The sequence below is a fragment of the Bison bison genome, unplaced genomic scaffold, assembly GCF_000754665.1.
Source record: "Bison bison bison isolate TAMUID 2011002044 unplaced genomic scaffold, Bison_UMD1.0 scf7180017864518, whole genome shotgun sequence".
Classification (NCBI taxonomy): domain Eukaryota; kingdom Metazoa; phylum Chordata; class Mammalia; order Artiodactyla; family Bovidae; genus Bison; species Bison bison.
In genome coordinates this window covers 6,381,898-6,398,540 of record NW_011495071.1, presented here as the reverse complement: position 1 = coordinate 6,398,540, position 16,643 = coordinate 6,381,898, and the positions used below count along the sequence as shown (strand labels likewise).

Below are 16,643 nucleotides of genomic sequence, written 5' to 3'. Positions count from 1 at the left end.
CTTTTTCACTCTCCTCTTTCACTTTTATCAAGAGGCTTTTTAGTTCCTCTTCACTTTCTGCCATAACGGTGGTGTCATCTGCATATCTGAGGTTATTGATATTTCTCCGGGCAATCTTGATTCCAGCTTGTGCTTCTTCCAGCCCAGCGTTTCTCATGATGTACTCTGTATATAAGTTAAATAAGCAGGGTGACAATATACAGCCTTGACGTACTCCTTTTCCTATTTGGAACCAGTCTGTTGTTCCATGTCCAGTTCTAACTGTTGCTTCCTGACCTCCATATAGGTTTCTCAAGAGGCAGGTCAGGTGGTCTGGTATTCCCATCTCTTTTAGAATTTCCCACAGTTTATTGTTTAGAACTGTAGTTTTTACTGTTGAAAAAAAATTCATGTATAAGTGGTCCTGAGCAGTTCAAAGCCACATTGTTCGAGGGTCAACTGTATTTCCTTTGCGGTTCATTGAGAACTGACTAAAATCTTATCTTCAGTGGTCCTGTCGAGCCCTCCTATCTGGAGTTGGCTGGAATCCTGATGGCTCAACCATTCTTAGGCTTGACAGCTGCATATTTTCTCTAAAACAGTTGTGATGATATGTGAAATGGATAGAGTAACGAGTTCTTTTCAAATGCATATCTTTGCTTTGCCCCTTAGTACTTGATTTCTTTCTTATAAACTAAAATACGAAATCCTTGATTGGTTCCAGTGTAAAGGTGAGGGTCTCCCCAAGAATATGAACAGCCTATATCCTCAATGTGGCCACGTGGTACATCTTTAATCCTGGCCCTTTAGTGCCTAGCACTAGACTATAAAGAGAAGTGAAAGTTGCTCAGTCGTGTCCGACTCTTTGAGACCCCATGGGCTATACAGTCCAGGAATTCTCCAGGCCAGAATACTGGCATGGGTAGCCTTTCCCTTCACCAGGCAACCTTCCCAACCCAGGGACTGAACCCAGGTCTCCCACATTGCAGGCCGATTTTTACTAGCTGAGCCACAAGGGAACCCCTTGTGGGTTTAACCTTTTAGTCTGATTTCTGTAGTCTGTGGTGGTTTGGGGTTTCTTTAAACCTGTTTTCCTGATGACAGTTCTATTTTCTAGTAAGTTTAAAAGAAAAAAAGCTTTTTATCAAGGCTGATTGTAAAGACATTTAATAAATTCCTTTTCTAGAGCCATTTCAACTGGGAATGAATTAGGCCTTATGGAAAGAATTAAGTCCAACAGGAAAAAAAAAAAAAAATTGACGATTTTCTCAGTTTTCCCAAAGGTGGTACCATTCTAGGTTTATAGGAGAGAAGTTAATTCATTACATACAATGCCTTATTGTTCTCAGTATTTGATCCAAGGACCCCAGAGTTTCCAAAATTCTTTCAGTGAGTCCCCAAATTCTTTTAGTGAGTCCCCAAGGTCAAAACTGTTTTATAAATATTCAAACATTATTTTTAACTGTCATTCTCTTACAGTTACATAGTGGAGATTTCAAAAGACTACATGATGTTTGATGATCTGATTACCCTGACGGCTGGTGAAATGTGTGTTTGGGTATTCTTCTGTCTTAAAATTTTCTGTTCTAATTTCTGATTTTAATTTTAACCCAATTTCTAAGTAAATATTAATAGATACTACACATATGAACAACCCTTCTTTGAAGGTTCTCAGTAATATTTAAAAGAAGGAATCCTGAGACCAAAAACTTTGAGAACTGCTGTGCAGCTGAGTGTGGGACTTCCCTTCTCTCACAGAATCCCAGTTGGGAGTATCAGTAGCTGCTGGTGAGCTGTGCAAGTGTGTTGCCTTAAGCCAGGCAGTTATTCAGTAAACATTTTTTAATGGAATTAAATTGGGTTCTTGGAATGCAGCTTTTGAGACCTTATTTAAGATTCTGCCCAGGGTGGTGTTGGAGCATTGAGTTCCTTGTAGCCTGCCAAGTTTCTTCGAGATGGGTGACTGGCAAGTCTCAGTATTGGGTCAAGTATTTCAGACGTCATTTTCGTAGAATATCTGCTTTAACTGATGGCTTATTGGCATTATCTAGAGCAGTGCTGTCCAATGAAATGAAAGCCACCTATATAATTTTAATTTTAGAGTAATCATATTTTCAAAACTAAAGACTTGTGATATTAATTAGGTTCCCTTCAGTTTTATTGAAGTATAATTGACAAAGTATACAATATGATGTTTTGAAATGTATATATTGTGAAAGGATTTACTCCAGTTGAGTTAATTACCATATCTATCATCTGACATAGTTATCTTTTCTTCCTAATAGGTGGGAATATTTAAGTTCTACTCTCAACAAATTTCAGTTATACAATACCATAGTATCAGCTGTAGTCACCATTTTTTACATTAGATCCTCAGACCTTATTCATTTTATAACTGAAAGATTGCACCCTTTTACCAACCTCTCCCTATTTTCCTCACTCCTCAGCCTCTGGCAGCCACTTTTCTACTTGCTGTTTCTATGAGTTTGGCTCTTTCTTCCTTTTTAAAGATTTTACACATAAGTGATCCTGTGCGATAATGTGGTGTTTGGCTTTGGCAAATGGCATAATGGCACTTGGCATAATGGCCTCCCAGGTTCATCCATTTGTTGCAAATGACAGATATTTTCTTCTTTTCTAAGGCCCGATAATATTCTGTGGTATACATACACCAGATTTTATTAAATCATTCATCTGTTGATGGACACTTAGGTAATTTTAATACTTTGGGTATTGAGTGAACATTGCAAGACAATCTCTTTGAAATAATGATTTTGTTTTCTTTGGATATATACTCGGAAGTTGGATTGCTGGTAGTTTTACTTTTTATTCTTGAGGAACCTCCATACTGTTTTCATAGTGGCTGTACCAGTTTATATTCCCACCAACAGTGTATAAGTGTTCCCTTTTCTCCATTTCCTTGCTGGCGTTTGTTATCTTGTCCTTTTTGATGGTAGACGTCCTAACAGGCAGGAAGTGGTATCATTGTGGTTTTGATTTGCATTTCCCTGATGACTAGTGATGTTGAATCCCTTTTCATGTACCTGTTGGCCATTTGTATGTCTTCGTTGAAAGGATATCTGTTTAGGTCCTTTGCCTATCTTTAAATTGGATTTTTTTTTTCTTTACCTGAGTTGTATGAATTCCTTCTATATTTTGGATATTAACTCCTTATCAGATATGTGACTTGTAAATATATTTCCCATTCCATAGGGTTGCCTTTTTATTGAAATTAGGTTTAATAATATATTTTATTTAGCCTGGTATATCCAAAATATTCTTTCTACATGTAATCAATGTAAAAATTATCAGTGAGATAGTTTCATTCCCTTTTTATTGTTAAGACTTTGAAATCTGATATGTATTTTTGCATGTATAGCATATCAGTTTGAACTAGCCACATTTCAAGTGCTCAGTAGTTACATGTGACTGGTGTCTACTCCATTGCACAGCACTAATCTAAACCATAAAATGATTCTAGACCTGAGCTGAGAGTAATCTAGATACTAGATAAGCTTTGTTGTGTAAATAAGAGAATACAAACTTAGCTATAGAAGTTAATATAAAGACAGCCTCTTAAAAATAATTAACAATGGCAAAATGCCTAAATGTTAGTGCATTTCAATGAGAGGAGACTTCTTTTCATAAAAGAATACAGAAAAAAATAAAAATTAAAAAAATCTTTCTCTGCACTGTTATAATGTTTTCTCTTACCTTCTTAAAAGCGTTCAGTTTTTTACTGTATCCTGTGAAATGATTACGCGTGCGTCTGTGTACTAGTTTGAGAGAGTGCTCTTTCTCTTTTTGGAGGAATTTTAGCAACTGTGGTCTTTGCGTTTTCTTCCTAAGTAGTTTCTTTTTTTTTAAGCTGCTCATTAGTTGTAGCATGTCCCTGAGTGAAGAGACCTGCTTATTTCTGATGGGTAAGGAGGAAAGGTGATTTGTTTTGACCTTAACACTGAACCTTTTCATGGCTCATTGGCTTTTATTGTCACCTTATCTTGCCTGTGAATATGACATCAGGGTATGTGAGTGAATTATTGCCTGTTGTGAGGAAAACACTGTTTTCTTGAACTTCATTCCCTAAGAGCATTACTGCACTTAGAAAAATTAGGTAAGAGTTAAAGGAACTGTGGTTTAGAAGTGAGAACAGGAGGAAATGGCTGTTTTCCCCTTCTAGAATGAATAAAGAACTAGGACTTTAAATTTGGCACATTATAAGTTTAACTTTTTCTTATACCACCTGTGTATTAAAAAAGAAATTTGTTGAATGGAAATATATTGGGTAAGGAAATTCTTAAGGACTCCCAATAATCTGTATCTCTTTAGCAACATATTTGATACAATACCATGTTTAATAATTACTATTGTCAATTCACAAGATCATGCTCTTTGCAGGATGAAAGGATTCTGTGTAGAGTAGTCAAACTTAAGAAATATCTGGTCTGCTGGTAATGTGTTGGAAGTTTCCCTCTTTATTTGTTATGCTTTTCATATGTATGTGCAAGTATGTGATTCATAGATTTTTAACACTGATCTAAAAACATTCTTTGAGAGTCTTATCTTCTGTTTACCTGCCCATTTACCTTTTGTTATTGACACACTTTATTTTTCAAGTAACTAGTATGTACTACTTTTAAAGCCTTTATTATATAGCCTCCAATAATCTGTAACAGTGAAAATTTATGGTCATTGGTCTCTTCAAGTAGTCTTGAAATAATTAGAACTACCTGCTTGCCAGCTACCTGCTCTCTGACTTGGTAGTTTCTCTGTTTCACTGGTATTTTTTTTTAAGGTATTGCTATGTAGAAAACTTCTACTCCTCAGTTTGCAGCTAAGGTAGGAGCTAAGTGAGAGGAAGTTGCCGTCTCTGTTAGTAAGTGGTCCCATTAGGTGCCCGTGCAGAGTAGTCCTGTGGCCTCCTCTCTTGTGTTAGCTACTTAGCATGGATGGAAGGGGGCCCAACCTGCCTTGAGGAAGCAGCTCCCTCCCTCTCTTTGACATAGCCTTCAGGATCAGGTCTTGCTGTGGGTTCCATCTTGTGGCTCAGTCTGACTTTGCTGAATGAAATGCATTTTCTTCCCAGTTCTATTTCTTCCATGTTCTTCCCACATCAGCTGGAAGCAGCCTGTTCTAAATGCTGCCCACAAATTGTTAGCTATTTTGCTACTAGGTCCCCCAACTCATCCCTTAAGAAAGGAGTTGATGTGTTGCAGATCCAGGACTATGGTCACTTAGTGAAGCAAATCTAATCCTTGCCAAAAAATGCCTAACATTTAAGGCTTGATTCCAGAAAAAAAGGAAATAATAACAAAAGCAGTACCTGTAACGAATGTATATTGCATGCCAGGCGTTATATAAGAAGGTTGCATTCATTAGCTTAGTTAATCATCAGTAACCTTTAAAGTGGCTTCTACTGTTGCCTACACTTTATAGATAAGGAGCCATGGGAAAATTAAATAACTTGGTTATATGTTACCAGACAAATCCAAGATTTTGATCCCAGTCAGCTTGACACCATGTTTAGCTGCTAGGCAAAACTTCGCCTCCCTGTGTCTTGTGGAAGCTTAAATCTCACTATAAAGTAGGCAGGGACTTGATGCTTTTATATATTAAAATCTCTCTGAATTTACTTCTAAGATTGTGAACAAAGTGAATGTGTTAGTCACTCAGTTGTGACCGACTGTTGCGAACCTATGGCCTGTAGCCTGCCAGGCTCCTGTCTCTACTGTGATTTTTGTTGCTGTTGTTTTGGGAATTGTTCTTAGAGAACCAGCTGCAGATGCCAGACTAATTGCTGGCATTAAGGTCCTATATGTGGTCTTGCACAGTGATGGGAAGAAGAAATGCTAGTGGTTAGGGGCCGTAGGATTCAGGACAACTTATTAGAAGATCAGTTAGCTGGTGAGATTTGTTAATGTTTGTGCTATTGCTCCTTATAAAATTCTTTTCCCTCTTTTCTGCCCATCTCAATTCTGTGTCTTCTCAGGTTCTCTCTTCTTTGTGAAGTCTTTACCTGTGTTTACTTTTTCTCCCCCAGGTGAAGGTCATACTTTGTCCTCTGTTCTACTTATACCATGTACAAAGCTTTATTTATTGTATTTCCAGTGCTGTGTGGTTGGCTGTTTCACATATGTCTGTCTTCTCTACTCGATTGTGAGGTACCTGAAGTGAAGGCTGTGTCTGGTTAATCTTCGTAGCTCAAGCCACATCCACCTCATTTTATCACATTCCATGTTCAAGGCAGAGCTTAACTCAGAATTGAGCTGGAATTGCTCTGCTTGTGCCTTCCTTCCATTAGTCCTTAACCTAACAGCAGAAACAACTCCAAACAAAGTTACTGTTGTGCTGGTCTTTCTTACATTTGAATCATTTACTATGTATAGTTCCATACTGTCTTTATTTATTTGGGCTGAACTTTTTTATTATTGACATCTTTGCTTCCCTGGTTTTCTTTATCTTTTTTTTCTCAATAAGTATAAATTTTCTTTTCCTCCCCCAGTGTATAGACCCATGTAATTTTAGGAATTGAAAGTGCTAAATTTGCGTAGCCCTTATCCTTCATCCAGCTAATATTTGTTGAGTACATCCTGATTGAGTAGTTGAAAAAGACATAGAGATATTTGGGGGCAACCCAATATTTTGGATATTTAAGAATAATGAGGAAGTTTAGATTTAGTAGATTAAAAATGTCTTTCATCATTTATTCTGTTTTTATATGTGTGCTGCTGAGTAACTTAAGAATTACGAGCAAAGTAGAAAGATGTTTTATGCTGAAGCTGTATATATACAGCATAGAAAGATCTCCTAAAGATTTTTTTAGGATTATCATCAAGAATTTGATTCTAAAGCTGAGCTACCTGGGCTTCATTCTTCGGTCTGCCTCATACTAGCTATAAATTACTTCAGTTCAGTTCAGTCGCTCAGTCGTGTCCGACTCTTTGCGACCCCATGAATCGCAGCACGCCAGGCCTCCCTGTCCATCACCAACTCCCGGAGTTCATTCAGACTCAGGTCCATCAAGTCAGTGATGCCATCCAGCCATCTTATCCTCTGTCGTCCCCTTCTCCTCCTGCCCCCAATCCCTCCTAGCATCAGGTTCTTTTCCAATGAGTCAACTCTTTGCATGAGGTGGCCAAAGTATTGGAGTTTCAGCTTCAGCATCAGTCCTTCCATTACTTAGTCCTGGGTAATTACTGAATCTCTATGTGTCTCAGGTTCCATATTTGTAAAACAGGGTTGATAATAATATGGAGTGTTGTAAGGTTTGAATGAGTTAGTATTTACAAAGCACTAAAGATTATATAGTATATATATATACTGGCATATAGTAAGTGTTCAGTATATAGTGTGTGTGTGTGTGTGTATATATATATAGTAATAAATAGTATATAGTAATTGTCTATATATAATATAGAGTATACATATAGTATATAGTTATATAGTATATAGTAATTGTCTTTTTGTAATATAGAGTATACATATAGTATATAGTTATATAGTATATAGTAATTGTCTATATGTAATATAGAGTATACATATAGTATATAGTTATATAGTATATAGTAATTGTATATATATAATGTAGAGTATATATATAGTATATAGTTCAGTGTATAGTAATTGCTGTTGCCATCGCCACCACCGCCCTTACTACTCTCACTGTTACTGGATTATAGAAGCACCTCCTGAGATGTGGGATCTGCCTGTGGAACTTCTAGTCAGACCTTACCAAGTCATCATTTACTTATCATATAAGCTTCTTGTTTTAATAAGAAGCCCTGCATATCATTCTCTGCACCAAAGCATGATTTGCCTAGATTGCAACCGCATCTGTAGGGTAATGAAGTATTTTGTTCTGGGGTTTTACTATAGGAGCAATTTAAGAAATGGCAGAAGACCCATTAGCTTTTGGAGTCTGTTCCTTTGAGACCAACTTGCTAGGAATCCATTTCCTGTCTGTTTAAAAAGAGTAAATTTATTTTCTTCATTGACGTCCTGTAAACAAGATAATGGCAATTTGTATTTTGTGGAATATGTTTTAAAGTGGATTTAATTTTCCTTAGTAAATGCTTTTTAATAATGCATGAGTGAATTTTCTTTCTCTGTTGTCAGGTTGCTATCAAGATCATTGATAAGACCCAGCTGGATGAAGAAAACTTGAAGAAGATTTTCCGAGAAGTTCAAATTATGAAGATGCTTTGCCACCCCCACATTATCAGGCTTTACCAGGTAGGATCCCTAGTGGTGTGGTGCAGGGCAACAAAGAACCCAGGGTGGTCACTTGTGTCTGTGGTTACTTTTGAAGAGAAGGTGGGTGGGTGAACATCTGCAACTTTTTTTTTTTCTATGTTCATATGTTCATCCTACTATTTCCCCACCCTATTATCCCCCAACTCAGTACTTCAGTTTCCCCTGGGGATTTACTAGTAAGCTCTAGCTTACCTAGGTAAGCTTGGATGCCATTCTTAGAGTTCCCCAAAAAGATTATTTAGAAGATGATGAGAACCTATTTATTTAGATCAGAATCCTAAAGCAGAATGGGAAACCCAAAAGGAACAGAGAATTTAAAGAGACTAAAATAATATTAACTTTCACAGCATTATTGAAATACCAATGTCTGTGATCATTTTATGAATTATCACAAAGGATATTTTCAGTGTGGCTTGTTGTACCAGTCGAACCTGTCTCCTTTCAACTCTAATAGGGTCCCAGACATAGTTTTTCTAAGGTTGCACTTGATTACTTTGATAACCAGGAGATTGTGTTTGTGTGCTTAGTCCCTCAGTCATGTCCGACTCTTTGCAACCCCGTGGACTGTAGCCTGCCAGACTGCTCTGTCCATGGGGATTCTCCAAGCAAGAATACTGAAGTGGGTTGCCATGCCCTCCTTCAGGGGCTTCTCAACCCAGGTATTGAACCCAGGTCTCCCACATTGCAGGCGGATTCTTTACCATCTGAGCCACCCCAGAAGCCCAACCATCAGATTGACTCCGCGTAATGGCAGAATTTTCTATTCTACTTTACTTAGCTTCCCAGGAGGCATGCATATTTCATGCCATCATCAAAAGTGATTCCCTAGCCTTACTGCAAAAGCAGTGTATCTAATGGCTGGAATTTTAAGCCAGATAGGAGAGGAGGACCTTGCCTTAGCAGGCGGGTGGAAGAGATATTTTGGGAGAGGTGGGGCTTTGGGATGCTTCTCAAATTGCAGTGTGTTGGCAACCATGAGCCCTGCCTGTGTATGAGGCCAGCCCTGCTCACTGCTCTCTACCAGAACAGCCAACACCTCGTTCTGCAGGAAGTGGCCACCCACTCAGTTCGTTTGCTGCTGTTAGTCTGCAGTAAATGGTTACTGGCCCAGACCTGGGATCATGTGTAAAAGTGGAAAGAGTACATCTGAGGCACAACAGGCAAACTTTCAGTCTGCTGCTTTTATGGAAAAGAAAGCATGTAGTGATATTAATGTATGTTTAAGACCATAGCATTAGGGCTCTTGTCTGGTGTCACCTGCTCACATCATGAAATGAATTAGATCAGCAGGAGCAGGATTGTTGAAAGTTTATCACACAAAGTTAGATTGAGCAACACCTCTGTTGTGCCTGAGAAGGAAACCCATGAAAGCTTCCTGGGGTTGCCTGAAGAGCTGTGTCTGCAAGTTCAGAGCTGATGCTTCCTTCCTATCCTGACAGACAGTAAACTTCTTGACCTCACTTTTTAAAATAAGTCATCTTTTAATAGTTGTAGAGCTCATTATAAAGGCTGACTTTCCTTAAGAGGTTGACTTACAGGTATTAACCTTATCACTGAAATCTGCAGGTTTACCTTTCTTACCCAGGATTTCATTAGCCTTTCAGATTTGGAGACTTTCAACCCTGGCTTTGAACATTGCCCTCTTTTAGGCTTTAATTTTGCTGTCTGGCAGCTAATATTGTTAATGGGAGATTCTGAGCTGCCAAGGTGAGTGTGTATTAAGGTAGTTTTTATGTCATTTGCTAAAGCTTCAGTCTCCTTGGGCTTCCAGAGTGAACCAAATTTAGATAACTATATAGGGAAGTTTTTGAACTCCTGAAAAGCTTAAAAATAAAAAAAATAATAGTCTAAAGTTAAACACAACATTGTAAATCAACTCTACTTCAACAAAATTTAAAAAAATTTAAAAATTTACAGTCAATAAAGTGAAAGTGAAGTCATGTCCAACTCTTTGTGACCCCGTGGACAGTAGCCTGCACCAGGCTCCTCCATCCATGGAATTTTCTAGGCAAGAGCACTGGAGTGGGTTGCCACTTCCTTCTCTAGGGAATCTTCCCCACCCAGGGATCCAACCCAGGTCTCCCGTGTTGTAGACAGACGCTTTACTGTCTGAACCACCAGGGAAGTCCATAAAAGGCCTGGTATAAAGGAGATATACAATATGACATTTTTTTTTTGTTTTATTTTTCCTTAACACTTATGTTCAGGATACTTACTTTTTGTTACATGAGCCAACATATAGAGAGCTTGGAAGCAATACATGTAACAGTGGGCTAGTATCACCAGTCTGTAGAGAGTTTTTAAGTTAAAGTGAGAAAAATGACAGTTGTTACATTGAAAAATTAAAATAATTTGTATACATACATTGGAGTACTATGAAACCATTTAAAAGAAGAGCTAGATCTATTGTTATAATGGTATTAATGTATAGAGATGTCAAAATGACTAGGGAATGATTTGACGAAATAATTAACTGTCAAGTGTAGTGAAGTGTAGAACTGTATTGCCCACTTTGATAGTCACTGGCCACACGTGGTTGTGTGTTAACGTGGCTCGCGTGAATGAGGAACTGGATTTTTACTTTTATTTAATATTAATTTAAATATAAAAACTGGAGCTGTTTACAATTAAAAGTGTATGAAATAATATTGATAATAAAATATAATATTAGAATTAATTTCACCTTTTTATTTTTTTAATGTGCTACTAGAAGAGTTAAAATTGTATGTGAGACTCACATAGTATTTCTGTTGGATACCACTACCGTAGAATGATATAAAATAAACTATTAACAGAGTGTCCTCTGGGGAATAAAATGGAAGGGCTTAGACAGAGGAAAACCTTTGGTCTTTTGTTTATATACTAGGTATTTAAGATGTTTATAATGAACATTTATACTTATACATTAATACTTTAATAAATATTTGACAAAAGTAAAAAGGAAGAAGGAACTGATAACACACCACAAGTTTTTAGAAAAGTAGTAAAATAAAGACTAACATTAAAATACAAATGAGTAGTTTATATCTTTGAGGTTGTTGAATGGAAAGTTGTCATTTCCATTTTTTAAAAAGCACAGCTATATGTAATATCTGTGTAGTTCTTAAGTGATTCCAGTTGTTCTCCCTGAGTTTTATTTTGGTTGGGTTTTGGGAGGGACATTTTTGAGCTTCAAGTGATCAATGATCCAAAACTTCCAAGTGACCAAATGTGAACTTTTTGGTTCTTGGCAGTGTCTTTGTGTCTCTTTGTGGAGCTTAAAAGATTGCCGAGGCCTGCTGGGACAATGCAAGGACTGACTCCCTCAAGTAGTAAATATTTCCTACTTTTAAGAACTTGGAGGAATACCTGTTTCCCCCCTTCTTCATGGCATTTATATCTGTTCCCTCCCAGCTCTGCAAGTTTGAAGTCTCCTTTAGGCAGAATGGTTGTTAACACTTCACACGACAAGAGAAAGAGCTGTTAGTCTCTGCCCCTGTGCCGTCAGCCTGTCACTTGTGTCACTGTCATTTTCCTGCCTTTGCACCAGGTCATGGAGACAGAGCGGATGATTTATCTGGTGACAGAATATGCTAGTGGAGGGGAAATATTTGGTAAGTACATTTATTGCATTCTTTAAACAGCGGTTGAGCGTAGCATGGCAAACTTCAAATAGCTGTTCAGTGCCTTTTCACTTGAACAGCTGTCACTTGATGCTGCCCTTCAGTGCTGTCGTCTTCTACCAGCAAAGCAATTTTAATGATTTTTGAGTCACCTCTTAAAGTTCTCACCATCTTTGTTTCCTTAGCAAAGGTGGTTTGTTTGTTTCGGTCAGGTGTTGACAGTTGAGATTAAAGATCTTCAAAAACAAAACATTTCTGTGAACATGAGGGTCTTTCCTATTGCCAGATTCTAGTTGGGGTGACAGTATGTGACAGAACCCCTTCAAATGTGGTGGGTGGGCCCCTGTTGTATATGAAAGAGTCTCTCAGAGTGAACAGTCTCACCCTAACTCATTCTTTAACATTCACTTAAATATGACATGTAACTGTATTCCTTACCATGTGTTCACAGTTTCTTTGATGATTCTTATAATTTAGGAGGTTTTGTGTTCAGTAACTGTGTGTTGTTTTTTTTTCCTCTAACACTTAGCACAACATTAGAATTAAGCTGGAGAATTTGTTACCAGGAAATATGTCATTTTGAGGTGGTAAAAACTGGCCCCCCTCAATTTTTCTTTTGGTAGCTGTGATAAATGGAGCCAAATAAAGACTAAACTTTCAAACCTAGATTGACATGTCTTTTTATTTTTAAATTTTCTTTTTGGCATGTGAATATAGAAAAGGGTTTCTTATGTATTTTAGGTTTATCTAGTTTGTTTTTTTAGATTTTGATTTGGTTTAAGTCTGGATGGTAAGAACTTTTTTAATTTTTAAAATATTGGCACTTGCTAAGTGCCTAATATATATTAAAAAGCATGAAATCACCATTAAGTGGCATTTTCTAATTAGTGACTGGGGAGTTGTGACCGAAGATTTTTTGATATGTTAAACTGAAAGCTGATCAATTTTATATCTAATAATCTTCAAAATAAGTGTGAGTCTTTTTAAAAAGAGGTATCATTTCCTAATGACGTTTTCACTTGGCTTTGTATCTACTTATGTATAATGGTAATCTTGAGAGCAAAGAGACCTTGTCATCTTAACATTCATAATAATCAAAGAACCAAGCACAGTGCACATTAGATCTACCTTGCTCCTTAGAAAACAGATTTCAAAAGTATAGAATAGATAACAATGCCCTGTTCGTAGATTCTTTGTGGGAACATAGCTCATGGCATGAGGAAATAGAATAGTACTTTTCATGGTATTATTATAAAAGATCTGGAGGAGGAAGAAATTGCTGTTACCAAAAGAAAGGACTGTGCCTACACAAGGAGAGAAGTGTCTCATGAGGTCTAGTTTTAAAAGTATCTGTATCAAAGATGAAGGGATGGGTTTAATCAAGAATATGCGCTTTGGAGGCAGCTATACCTGGTTTTGAATCACATTGTTGCCACCTATTTGCTTTTTTACTTGGATTCCAGGACTCACATTCATGGCCTATAAAGTCAGATCTGTAACATCTCCCTTGTAGTTGTGATGATTAAATGAGAAAGCGCATGGAGAGCCCTAGCACTTTGCTTCCTTTACCTCCTTTACCTCCGTGTAATAGAACAAGTGGTTGATCGACTGCTGGCAGGAGAATGTGAGACACTGTGCTGCCCTCCCCAGTGAAACTGGTGAAAGTAATTTTAAAAAACCCCTAAACTCCAGCCATTTCAAGTCTCTGGAAATGGTTCTGAGGGTGAACAGCAACTGAAGAAACATTTATTCAAGAACATCTATGAAAATTTGGTAAGAAATAAGAGAGCTTGTGGTCTTTAAGCCAGTGCTACTTCCTTCTTCCCCTCTAGCCAACTCAGCAAGGTGGAGATTCCAACTCAGCAAGGTTACTCCAGCCAAGACCACAGGCCTGCCCTCTGGCCTTCCCTTTTCACCTAGACTAATGGATTTCTTCCCGGAGGAACGGGACATAAACATTTCTCATCCTGCTCCAGCTACCTATTGCTGTTGCTAAGTCGTGGGTTAGAGCAGTTGAACAGTGAGGACTCCTTTGTCTGCCCAACTCATACTTGTAGAGTTTGAGTGAGGCACACTGAGAATACTGGGACCCAGCTCATTCTTGCTTTATGTTATAAACTAGTAGGTCATCTCAAGAGAGGCAAGCAGGGACAATTTAGAATCTGCGCCCTTTCTCTGCACTGAACTCTGCTCCTAGAGAAGGGAGCGTTACTCAAAGAAAGCTTTGCCATTGTCCCCACGCCTAGCTTCAGAGTCCTGCCTCAGAGATTTGTCCAGAGGGAGAAACAGACCATAACACATTTAGCTCCTAATTTCTTCCCATAGGAACTGACTTCATTTGCAACAGAGAATGAAGAAGTTTAAGCCTGAAGGCACTCATGAAAACAGTGGAGGTTGTGGTAAAAGGCATTTCAGAGGAGATTTGAGCAGGCTAAACTATAAGCCCGCTAGTTTGCAGGCAAGAACCAGGGAATAGAACATCACAAGAGCCTTCTAAGGTCAGAAAAAAAATCAAACACTGATCTCAGAAACTGTTCCTTCAAAGGAACGAGAATTTGATTAGATTGTTTATAGACCAGTTCATGCTGTAGGGCATTGTTGAAAATAATAGAGCAACCAGCCAAAATTTTTGGATTTTAACACCTGGGCATGGTTAAAGAAAGACAGGAAGAGAGCTCTACCCAAACCATGGTGATCCAGTGATCTGATGGTAATTGTGGATGTAACAAGGATATGTGCCTCCCTGAGGAATAGCATCAGAAGTTGATCACTATTTATAGGGGAGTTCAGTTCAGTTCAGTAGCTTAGTCGTGTCCGACTCTTTGCGACCCCATGGACTGCAGCACGCCAGGCCTCCCTGTCCATCACTAACTGCCGGAGTTTACTCAAACTCATGTCCATCTAGTCGGTGATGCCATCTAACCATCTCATCCTCTGTCGGCCCATTCTCCTCCTGCCTTCAGTCTTTCCCAATCTTTCTCAGGGTCTTTTCAAATGAGTCCGCTCTTTGCATCAGGGGGCCAAAGTATTTCAGCTTCAGCATCAGTCCTTCCAATGAACACTCAGGACTGATCTCCTTTAGGATGCACTGGTTGGAGTCCCTTGCAGTCCAAGGGACTCTTGAGTCTTCTCCAACACCACAGTTCAAAAGCATCAATTCTTCAGCGCTCAGCTTTCTTTATAGTCCCACTCTCACATCCATACATGACCACAGGAAAAACCATAGCCTTGGCTAGACGGACCTTTGTTGGCAAAGTAACATCTCTGCTTGTTAATAGGCTGTCTAAGTTGGTCATAACTTTTCTCCCAAGGAGTAAGCGTCTTTTAATTTCATAGCTGCAGTCACCATCTGCAGTGATTTTGGAGCCCCCCAGAATAAAGTCTGCCTCTGTTTCTACTGTTTCCCCAGCTATTTCCCATGAAGTGATGGGACCAGATGCCATGATCTTTGTTTTCTGAATGTTGAGCTTTAAGCCAACTTTTTCAGTCTCCTCTTTCACTTTCATAAAGAGGCTCTTTAGTTCTTCACTCTCTGCCATAAGGGTGGTGTCATCTGCATATCTGAGGTTATTGATATTTCTCCGGCCAATCTTGATTCCAGCTTGTGCTTCATCCAGCCCAGCGTTTCTCATGATGTACTATGCATATAAGTTAAATAAGTAGGGTGACAATATACAGCCTTGACATACTCCTTTTCCTATTTGGAACCAGTCGGTTGTTCCATGTCCAGTTCTAACTGTTGCTTCCTGACCTGGATATAGGTTTCTCAAGAGAAAGGTCAGGTGGTCTGGTATTCCCATCTCCTTCAGAATTTTCCACAGTTTATTGTGATCCACATAGTCAAAGGCTTTGGCATAGTCAATAAAGCAGAAATAGATATTTTTCTGGAACTCTCTTGCTTTTTCCATGATCCAGCGGATGTTGGCAATTTGATCTCTGGTTCCTCTGCCTTTTCTAAAACCAGCTTGAACATCAAGAAGTTCACGGTTCACGTATTGCTGGAGCCTGGCTTGGAGAATTTTGAGCATTATTTTACTAGCATGTGAGATGAGTGCAATTGTGCAGTAGTTTGAGCATTCTTTGGCATTGCCTTTCTTTGGAATTGGAATGAAAACTGACATTTTCCAGTCCTGTGGCCACTGCTGAGTTTTCCAAATTTGCTGGCATATTGAGTGCAGCACTTTCACAGCATCATCTTTAAGATTTGAAATAACTGGAGTTCCATCACCTCCACTAGCTTTGTTTGTAGTGATGCTTCCTAAGGCCCACTAGACTTCACATTCCAGGACGTCTGGCTCTAGGTGAGTGATCACACCATCGTGATTATCTTGGTCATGAAGATCTTTTTTGTACAGTTCTTCTGTGTATTCTTGGCACCTCTTCTTAATATCTTGTGCTTCTGTTAGGTCCATACCGTTTCTGTCCTTTATTGAGCCCATCTTTGCATGAAATGTTCCCTTGGTAGCTCTAATCTTCTTGAAGAGGTCTTTCTCTTTAGTCTTTCCTATTCTGTTTTCCTCTCTTTCTTTGCACTGATCGCTGAGGAAGGCTTTCTTATCTCTCCTTGCTGTTCTTTGGAACTCTGCATTCAAATGGGTAATCTTTCCTTTTCTCCTCTGCTTTTGGCTTTTCTTCTTTTCACAGCTATTTGTAAGGCCTCCTCAGACAGCCATTTTGCTTTTCTGCATTTCTTTTCCATGGGGATGGTCTTGATCCCTGTCTCCTGTACAGTGTCACGAACCTCAGTCCATAGTTCATCAGGCACTCTGTCTATCAGATCTAGTCCCTTAAATCTATTTCTCACTTCCA

General features: G+C 38.6%; 1 protein-coding gene across 5 annotated transcripts in view; it reads left to right on the top strand.

Moving 5' to 3' along the window:
* SIK3 (SIK family kinase 3) overlaps window positions 1-16,643 on the top strand; it is a 144,153-nt gene that overhangs the window by 16,480 nt on the left and 111,030 nt on the right. For all 5 annotated transcript variants that reach the window (XM_010830385.1, XM_010830386.1, XM_010830387.1 and 2 more), the window contains 2 exons: window positions 8,095-8,211; window positions 11,762-11,825. In XM_010830385.1, the coding sequence (XP_010828687.1) occupies window positions 8,170-8,211; window positions 11,762-11,825 (106 nt within the window). In that variant the 5' untranslated portion in view covers window positions 8,095-8,169. Of the gene's footprint in view, window positions 1-8,094; window positions 8,212-11,761; window positions 11,826-16,643 lie in introns of those variants that run through there.